The 10,483-nt window shown below is 46.5% G+C and overlaps 1 protein-coding gene across 3 annotated transcripts in view; it reads left to right on the plus strand.

Annotated features, from left to right (window-relative positions):
- Positions 1–10,483, plus strand: part of PARVB (parvin beta) — a 171,299-nt gene that overhangs the window by 74,570 nt on the left and 86,246 nt on the right. For all 3 annotated transcript variants that reach the window (XM_019515751.1, XM_019515752.1, XM_019515753.1), the window contains exon 3: positions 3,150–3,220. In XM_019515751.1, coding sequence (XP_019371296.1) covers positions 3,150–3,220 — 71 coding nt within the window. The remainder of the gene's footprint in view (positions 1–3,149; positions 3,221–10,483) is intronic.

The following is a 10,483-nucleotide window of genomic DNA, read 5'->3' on the forward strand; positions in this document are numbered from 1 at the left end:
AGGTAGGGCAGCTCCCCACTGCTGTGTACAGCCTGGGGGAGGCATGGGGCATGTGCCCCTCCCCGGATTTGTGCGTAGGCAGTCTGCCTGCTGCAGACTTGGAGCCAAGACTGTGATCTCTTTCCGGTGGGTGGGCTGGGCTGGGGATAGGCTTGAGGTGGGGCAGGCAGCAGCAGTGCTGGGAGTGGGGTGGGGGGCTATGGTGAATTTTGGGGTGGCTGTATCCCACCCTGTAGCCTCTTCCCTCCCAGCACTGCCACTGCCTGGCCTGCCCCTGCCAGCCCCACCCCAAGAGCAGACCCCAGCCCAGCCCCCCTGCCAGAAAGAGGCCAGCACAGCCCCTGGCCCTGAGCCTGAAGCAGGCAGCCCACCCTCACCCCATTCACAAAACTGGGGGGCACATGTCCCCCATGCCACCCCTGGGAGTGTGCACAATGGCGGAGAGCCATCCTCCCTCCTCACCTCCCAGACGAGCCACCCGCAGCTCCGTCCTGCACCCTGCCCCACCCTGGCTGGGCAGCGCCTGCCCCGTCCCACTCCTTTCCTCACTGTGGGGATCATGATCTGCTCCCCCTCCCCCATTCCCCCCCCCCCAACACACACAGACTTACTGGCCAGACTCTGCTCTCCAAGCTGCCAGGCTGCATTCCTGGCCGTATGCATGCTGCAGCTGAATGCATGTACACAGCATTTATCAGTTACGTTATCGTTTACACTTGCCAAAAATAGCTGATTGCTGATAATATCAATTTTCATTTTATTGGTGCAGATCCAATATGGACTGATATATCAGTGCATCTCTATAGATTAGCTAGAAGATTGGTCTGATTCTGTCTGGTTGCTCTCATGCCTTGATATCTAAAGTTTTGATCCTATCCCATGCATTCCCCCCTGAAAATAGATACTCAAGCAAACCAAGTATCCCATTAGACTTTTGTATGTAGAGCCAAAACAGAGTCCTTCTCTGCACTTTTGATCAGTTTTAAAAGGGGCGTAAGAGGACCTGAGAAGGATTTCAGAGGCTTGAGGAGCCACTTCATTGTGACCCTCATGGGAAAAGCATGATCACTAGCTGATCTAGGTCAGGGTTCTCTGAAAAAGGGGTGGTGCACTTGCATGGGGCAGACCTCTCTACCAGATTTCAGCTTCTGAGTGTGGACTGGGTGTAATTTAGTGCTGTACAGCTTGACTCATCCCATGAGGAAGTAGAATGCCAAAAGGAACTGAAAAACTAAAGAATTAGAAGCTGCCTTTCTAGGTTTGTGGAAAAAAATTACAAGAATTTTATAATCTCAGGCGGTTTGTGCGGCTGATAGATCCTTTAAAGCCCCTAGCCAGAAGTTTAGGTAGGTTTAACCCTGAATTGATTGCACAGAGTTTCATATCTACACCAGCTGGGTGGCAGCCCATCAGCATTTCTTTTTGTGATCATGATACTGCCATTCAAGTGGCCAGCTCTAAAAGCCTACTAAGTGCTGGGAGTTACTCGGTCCTCTTTCATTTGCACATCAAGGCACCCCAAACAGGTTTGGCTGCTTAAATTGACAGATTAAATCTTGTGTCCTGGATGAAAGTTATGGAAACTTCTGAACTAGATCATATCTGTCACTTGAGCAACAAAAGAGGTTAATGTGAGAAAAGGGGAGAAGCTGAGGCCTTTGTTGTGGGAACTTGAGCATTAGGATTTAAAATTCTGTACCAGAGTTGGCCCACCAAACTCCTTGTATTTCCCCATCTTTGTCTCGGGTAGAATTGTGTGCATGAGCATGTCCAATGTGGACATGTATATGTCCATTTGGAGCAGAATTAAAAGATATCAACAAGCTTTGTTTGAGTTCTTTTGGTTGCTGATCTGACAAAGTGTTGGTTTGGTAGCTGAAACCTCAAATACAGGTATCCCATCTAAAATTAACTTGTTCATTCCTAATTCTCTCTCTGCCCTTACTTTTCTTTGCTTCCTTTATTTTTTATTTGCCTTTTTTCTTCCTCCTCTTTTTTTTGATTTTCCCTTTCCTTGTTTCATCTCTTTCTGCTGCCACTTTCTGTTCTTCAGGTGTTGTTGAAAAGCACAAGGTAGATCTGCCCCCACAGTCTGCTGAGAGTTTACTTTCCATTGACCCTGGAAATTCTGCAGAGATGCACACACTGTACATACTCCCTTGCCAAGAGGCTGCAGTGCTAACACTGCTCAGAGGGAACTAAAGCTGGTTCCCAGTTCTGATACATTGCCTTACTAGGTCTGCCCCAACCTCTGCCTTCTGTGTTTTGCCGCATTTGACTTCCCATTTTATGTCTCCCTTGTTCTCTTCAGCATGTACCATGCCACTTCCTGTTCTGTTTTCTCTTTACTCTTTGTTTATTCTCTTTCATTTGCCCTAAGTAGCACCTGTCCTGTTGGTCTTTGGAGGCAAAAAGTAAAATAGTATTTTTCAGTATTGTCTACCTTTCAGCCCCTTGGCAACAGAAGGGACACCTCTGAGGATGCCCAGGGCATTTGCCTGATTCACAGATTAATTTGATTTAATTCCTAGTCCATTTCCTTAGTGATTTTGCTGGAGCTGTTGACTAAGTTTTATGGGCAGTAGAGGCAGCATAAGCACAGACAGTTCTTACCAGTTAGAAATTTTGGTACCAGAATATGAAAAATGCAGTTGGCAGGAGAATGGAGAATGATTCTAATACCACATTCCCCCTATTGATAGAAGGCAGTGCACTGAGTTTGCAGGGCTCTTCAGACTAGTTTAATTTGGCCATATTGATTCTTATTGATGACTGAAGAAAAGAGGTGGGTATTATGATGGGCTGAGCACCACTGACATCTTCAGCCCTGTAGGGAGGGAGACATGGTTACTGTCCTCAAAGACCCCACATGATGTGCCCATTACAGTCTGACACTAAGCAGTGTGACCTGTGAAAAGTCAGTTTAGGCAACTTTTGTTTAGGGAAGTTAGGGCAATGAAACAGTCAGTGTATCACTAAAGAATGCCTCACACTTTGATCACTGGATAGTCCCCTCAGTAGGACAATGACTAGACTATGCCATTTCTTAATCAGCTTTGAGACTGGCTTATAAATAACAGTCCTGTGGTGTTCTTGGCAGTGTACACAGGACATGGCTCTAACTAACGCTTCTCCTTCTAAATGGGCAGAGGAAAATGAGGAACGCACTATGATCGACCCCAACTCCAAAGAAGATCCCAAGTTCAAGGAGCTGATCAAGGTAGGATGCAGACACTTACCTTCTGTTTTTATTTTTGTGTAAGTATCTTTAACTTGCTCTATGTAATCTTTTGCAAAACTAGGGATTTGTTAGAGGTGTGACTGAAAAGGATGTCCTGGACAGTGAAGTCACTTACAAGGACAGGGTTGGTGGAAATGAGGCCAATAGCACTAGAGATGAGAAAAGCACCTAAGGTAGGAAAGGGGAGAAGATGAAGGTAGCAATCTTATCCTTCTTAACACTGAAGTGTAGGGGAAAGTTTAGCTTGAATCTACCAGCGATGTTAATGCTCTTCCCCTCAACATAAAAGATCAGGCTCGCAGCAACTATGGTACTGGGGAAAACAAGTTTGGGAAGTTTATCAGGTTTTGGGAAAAGAGACTGAAGAGATGAAAGATCAGAGACAAAGTAGGCGAGAAATAGTATTTTTCAGTTTGAAATTCTGCCATTGCTAAAGGGCTCTGCACAGACTTTCATTATGGAATCCCAGCAGTGTCCCCCCATTTCTGTAAGGCAGAGGAGGGCTGCTTTTGAACCTCCATGTGGGGAAGGTGGGGTTCAGGCCAGATCTGATCATGGAAAATATAGTAATATAGGAACCCCTTTAGCAAGGGGCTTGGTCCTCTTCCTTGGATCTCTTGAGTGTATTTTTAACAGCCACTTTCTGTCTTTGCAGCAACATGTGGACTGGCAGTGCCCCCATTCCCCTGCTGTACCTGATTAGGTTGTTCTTGGTGTTTTGGGGCATTGTGCCTGGTAATTGTATGACGGGGCTGTTTGTGTAATTTTTTAGACCAGTTTAGGACTGTTCAGCTGGTAGCCCGTAAGTGTTTAACTTGTAGCTCGTAGGCTTCTGTCACCCATGCATTCTTGGTTCCTTATGCTTTCCCTCATGGGTTTGGATACTGGTCCTTTCAGCCTCCCTCCATTTCCTGCTTTTGTAGCTGTTGCCACTACCTTCCCCCACAGCCCTGGGCTATATCTGCCTCTTCCATCTTTCACTTCCTGCCAGCCTCTAGGGGTGCTATGGGGCAATGTGTCTGGCAGAGAAGGTAGCAATGGGGTGTTTCACTGATGGTCACTCATATACTGGACAGCCCTGGGTTAAACAAACACTTGCATAGGGTATCTTGAATAGGGATGATCCTTCCTTGAGCATGAAGTTGGATTAGATCAGTGATTCTCAGTCAGGATGGCAGGGCACCTTTGGGTGCTGCAAGATCCTTTGAAGAGTGCTGCAGGAAATGTGAAGAGATAAACAGATAAGGGCAGATGCTTGCTTTCCCTGCCTGGCTGCTTCCTTGCCCCCACTGACTGACCCCTCTGCAAAAAGGTAAGCAGTGTAATGAATAAATGGAGTTTTTGAAATGGGGTACCACTCAGTTCACAAAGGTTATGGAGGGGTGCCTTGAATCTAAAAGTTGAGAACCACTGGACTAGATGACCTCTTGAGGGTTCCTTCCATCCCCACTTTTCTATGATTTTGTTGTAAGTGCCATGTGACAGACAGTACCTGAAACTTCACAGAAGGGAACAAGAAATGAGTAGTAGACAGACGTGAACTAATTTTCTTCCCCATATGTTCTCATAGGATTTCATCTAGTCTTTTACATTTAGAGGTGGCTTATACTCTGAACACAAATCTTGTTATTTCCCATCCATGAAATTGTTTTTTATCATAAACCTTCTACCCCTTTGTGGTTCTTGCTGAGCTCTTGGCATCAAGCACTTCCTGTGGCAAGGAGTTCAAATGGGTTCCACAGTGTAATTGTACATAGCCTAAAAAGCATTTCCTTGTGTCAGTTTTGAATCCTCCACCCTGCATACCCACTCCTCCCCTTCCTTGTGCTTGTATTCATAGGAGAAGAAGAACCAAAGCTCTTGATATACCTGTGCAGTAGGAACATCACCACATAGGTGGAGGGCTTCCAAATTCTCTCTTAAATCTATGTGCAAGCATCTTCTTTAACTTCTCTTCTTGAACAAGTTTTGGATTTAAACTTTGTATTTTCATGATGGTAAATAGCCAAGCTCAGTAAGCCTTCCAAAAACTTGGGCAAAGCTTACTATAAAGCAGAGTAGTCATAAGAAATGAATGATGCACAGTCTCTGATGCATGCAGTCCAAGGTAAAATCAGGTGAGTTGAAGGCAATAGGAATTTGGCTGTTGAATTTAATGCCAAATGGAACACTTACAGTCTAGTCTACAGTGGCTCTTTTGAGTCTTAGTCCATTAGCTATGTTCTATTTTCAGTTTAAAAAAAAATCCCATGACCAAAATAGAGAGAGGGTGAAAACTTGAACCACAGTGCCTCATAGGCACATGCAATCCAAATGCTTAGTTTTAATTGCAGAATCAGGACCTTATACCTGTTTCCCTTCACGCGCCCAGCTTAATAGTTTATTACGCTTGCACAATGTAGGCATAAAATGCTATTGGATAAGAGTAGGCTTATATTCAGTCTCAGGCACTGGAAAATTTGGTCCCAAAGGGTAGGGACAGACATTCAAAAAGCCGGAGCCTGAATTGGTTTAATCTTTGCATGTTAGTCTAACCTGGCTAAGCTGAACCAGTTTGCAACTGAAACTGACAAACTGATGAAATGCAGGCACATGGCTGCAGTGGCTCAGGCTAGAAGGCAGGGAGCACTAGAGCAGCCTTCCCTTCCTTTCTACAGTCGTGAGCTGAGGTGGTGTAGGACACTCTGATTAGGGAGCCCCGCCCCCACCCCCCTGCTGCTCCTTACCAGCCCAGGAGGGAGTTGATAACACAGCATTTATCAGCCCATCAGAAAACAAACGCCTCTCTCATTAGTTCAAGCTCTTCTTAAACAACTTTTTCCAAGGAAGGAATGGAGGGACATTACCAGCTGACCTGTTAATTAGCTCCATAAAGCCCTAAGTAGACACTGTCCTGTCTGCCTTACAGACACCTCTCAGCATTAGCTTGCATACCGCATGCTGGCTACGTCCAAGCTGGGTGAGACAAGAGAAGGGAATCCTTGCTTGAGCATGGAGTAGTGGGATGGATTTGGGGGGTCAGAAGGAGAGCTCCAGTCAGGGAGCAGAGGGATGGGGCCAGCTCTCCTGGCTGGAGCTCGGAGCCCCGTCCAGGGCTGCAAAGCATCTGGGATTCTGGGGGACTCTGATTTAAGTTAAACCAGGAAGGGGTCTGGGACAGATTTTGCATAAACCGGTTTGAGCCAAATCAGTTATGTCTGATACTACATTCAACCAGGTTTATCTCAAACTGGTTTTAGCCACTTTCATACTGGTTTCTGTGCACTGAACATTTGTTCTTTTACATATTTAAGCCACTTTCTGATCACTTAAACTAGTTTATGTGTAAAGTCTGTCCCTAGCCAAAAAGTATAGGAACCATGGGCTGTCCTATCAGAAAGAGAAAGAGATGAAAACCATATTTATTTTTAAACATTCATTAGTTACACACAAATGTAACTGAAGGTGGGCATTTGTACAGCAGCATAGCAGGACAAGATTTTGAGCACTACCTTGGTGTGAAACTGAGAGGCTGCTAAGGAATTAAATCCCTTACATGGGAAGGTACTTCAGTAACCAAATGAAAGTGTGAGGCAGTCGTCTTTTTGTTCTGTATTTTGATGGTTAACTGAGCTTTTTATTACTGTTTGCTATTAAGTTGCCCAGGACCCCCAGTCATGGACCCAGAACCCAATTGTGCTAGGTGCTGTACAAACACAGAACAGGAAGTTGGTGTTTGCCCCACAGTTCTTAGAATAAAAAATCGCCAGTGAATAGCTTACGGTCAAGGTGAGATTTATAGTTCAGTGTGTGGATTTTTTTTTTAATTTACCGTATTATCCATCTATCCATCTTGATATATGTATATATGTTAGTATAATATGTTACTTCTTTCTCTGTTTTTCTTGTCTGCCAGAAAAGTAGATATGTCTAGGATACTTTCAGTCTCCCTACTCGTTCCCTTTCTTGTCACGCTTGTCTGGTCTCCCACTTTTGTTAGTTGAGAGAGGTAGTTAGCCGTGTACTCGCCTTTTGCCTCATGTTAGTAGTGTAAAAACAGAGTTTGGGGGCAGGAAAGCACCTCAGAAAAGATGCTTGATATCTTTTCTTTGTCTCCACAAAAATGGTTGCTTTAATCTCTCTTTGCCTGTTTCCCTAAGTTTCAGAACAAGACTGGATTAGGCATTGCAGGCTCTTGTTTGCATTTGGAAGTGATTAAAACATAACTGTCATAGCTCTGGGGGAAACGGATGGTAAAATGCTATTGTGATGTAAAAAGAAAGAAAGGGAGAAATAACTTTTCTTCCCCCTGCCTAAAATAAACATAGGGAATTTTTCATACCAAATGTCTTCTCTAAGAGTACTAGGATAGATGCTGTGCTCTTGTATGTGTGAAAGGGCTCTTTAAAAAGTTTTATTATATATTTTAAAAATGGTTTGGCACAAAGGAACAGCAGGATATTAAGCTGCAAAGAACAACAGTGTTCAAATTAGTTCCATCAATGGCCATCAGCCCTCATTTTCCATTTGATTTGGAACTGTATGCAGCTAATTACAGTTCAGGTCATGGTACAATAAATGGTTCTAATTGGAGCTCTGTGAAATTTACTAGATAGATCAAAGCTGGAAGCTTAAATCAGAACACCAGAGCTGAACCAGTTATTCTTGTGAATAGTAGCTTACCCAATTCCACCTTTTTTGCTGTCTGAATATGTGAACCCTTATCAAACTAATTTGGTCAAAATTATTTGCTGAATAATTATCAGCCAGTGGTTTATTCACACAAAATATAACCTGGACATTTGAAATTCAAACCTGAGTTACTATTTTATTGCATGTTCGTGACTCATATGTTGTTGTTCCCTGATTAGAATTGGGTTTCCAGTCTGAAAGACAGTTGAAAGACATCCATTTCAATAATTTGGGAGGTCTCTCAGCTCTGTGGAATGGTTTCTAATATTGTGAGGTTGAGACCAGTACAGATTTGAATCCTCCTGATTTTGCTTTTGCTTGTGGGTTGGATCCAAACAATGAAGTAGGCCTTTTTGGGTTCTAGTTTAAATACAAGTTTCTTGGCATTTGAGAGCCCAAACCTCACTGAATGTCTGCAGCATCTCCCCTCCTAAGTCAATTAGGTGTTATGAAAATTTCCCCTTAAATCTCATGTAAAGGACTCCAAGATGTTCCTCCACTCAGGCTGATGGAAAGCTTGTAAAATCAGCCACTGTTTCAGCCTTTCAACATAATTTATTGCTGTCAAATATCAGATTCAGATTTGATGACTAAAAATATTGCAAGGTATTTTTGAAAAATTTCTTTTTTTTCCCTAATGGAAGGAACCTTTGGGCACTGACAGATGTGCAGCTCCCCAGTATAACTCTTGGTACTTTACAGAAAGCGGTGTAACCTGGGTTTGGGTTACCCAAGTCTGGGCTCCCTTCTCCAATTAGAAAGGATGGGTGGCCAGGCATGAATGCTCTGAGAGGGATCTGCGATATTGCCCAGATCCCTCTATTCTCTACAGCAGGGGTGGGCAAAATATGGCCAGCAGGCTGGATCTGGCCCACCAGGCCATTCAATCTGGCCCGCGGTGCCCTTAAACATTTTGAAAATTAATATTTAATTGCCCCTGGCTCCTGTCAAAGATGACAGGAACCAGGGGCAGTAGGACCCAGGGAAAGCCCCTGGCAGGTTCCTGTAACAGCAGGCCCTGCCCTGCCCCACCACCTCAGCCTGGGACTGTTGGGCTGTTTGTGGCTGCGCTGGCGCAGGAAATTCACGTAAGAACTGGGCATGTAACTGGGAACCCTAGCCGTGTTACTAGGAAGCAGGGCTGCCCCTTTAAGACAAGAGTCTATAGGAACACTTAAGTACTGGGAGGGTAATGGTTGAAAGCCCAACCGCCCAGGCTGGTCAGCTGATGGGAAGGAGATAGAGCTCTGGGCACATATAAACCCCAGGGGTGAAGGTGGCAGGGGAGGTCTCTGGCAAGCTCACAGGGGAAGGGAGCTCCTGCAGGGCAGAATTACCGAGGAATGCTGTGGCTGCTGGCCAGACTGGTGATATGGCTAATGAGGCTTCAGGAGTCTACAAGGTACCCAGCGCTGGGATGTACTCAATACTCAAGGAGCACTTTGTGGTTTTAAAGAGCCAGAGTGAGGCTTCCAGGACTCATATTATGTTATAGCCCAGGGGCTCATGTTTATGTTGTTGTTTCATCCAGTGGACTGGCCTGAGGCTATTGGGGAGGAGGAGGCCTCATTGGGGCACACTATTGTGCAGAGCCCGAGCACCAGAGAGTGAACAGAGTCCCAGCACCAGAACATGCTGTGATGGGGTGCACAGACCCCAGCACCAGGGGGTGCCATGACATAGAGTGTGCATACCCCAGCTATAGGGGGCGCCATGACTGGGGTGAACAGACCCCAGTGCCACAGGACACAGGTCATCATCTATATAGCATCTGCAAGGCGTGGACCACCATGTAAGGGAGGTTTGGAGTGCTGGATAGCAACTGTGGTGTCGGGGTAGTAGATGGGTAGCCTCGTGCCTGAGTAACATCATAATTATTGTTTTATCAAGGCACGGCAGGTGAGAAAAGTGGGTGGGTTGCCCAGAAACAGAGGGTTGGGCCAACGTTAGACAGGCCTGGGGATGGACCCTTGTCACGTGGGGGGGAGGCAGAGGAGGACCACAGGGATTGCCCCAGTCCTTGGTGCCGGGTCGGCTCCTTTTGAGCCCCATGGTCTGGCCACGCAGCTGGGAGCAGGTGGGCAGGAAAGCAGCAGCAGGGGGAATGGAAGTGAGGGGGAGTGTGGGGCCTATACCTATGTCCTGGGGCCAGTGCCGGCGGGGCCCCGGAGTGGGGCATGGGCTGGCAGGGGTCTGTGGAGCCGGGTTGGGCTGCACCAGCAGGGAGAAGGGAGGTGGCCTGGCTCCATAGAGCCCCTGCTGGCCAGGACCCCGTGCTCCTGCCGCCCTGCTCTGGCCCCTACTGATGCTGGCTTCAGGGCACTGGTGCGGGCCCCACGTTCCTGCCTGGCTGCCGCTGGCTCCCACACACGTGCTCACTCCCAGTGCCTCTGCCCCAGCCCTGTGCAGCCCCCACCCTACACGCCCCGTGTTCACCGACGAGGAATGAGCTGGTGCTCTGTGCGGGGGGAAAAGCACCACCCCCGTCCCTGTGGCCAGTGCCCCTTGCTTCACCCACTTGCAGCTCGCGCGGGGCTGTCCTGCCTCTCCGCCCTGTCACTGATGCCCTGC

This window comes from Gavialis gangeticus, unplaced genomic scaffold (genome assembly GCF_001723915.1).
Source record: "Gavialis gangeticus isolate Ggan-Ray unplaced genomic scaffold, GavGan_comp1, whole genome shotgun sequence".
In the NCBI taxonomy this organism is placed as follows: domain Eukaryota; kingdom Metazoa; phylum Chordata; order Crocodylia; family Gavialidae; genus Gavialis; species Gavialis gangeticus.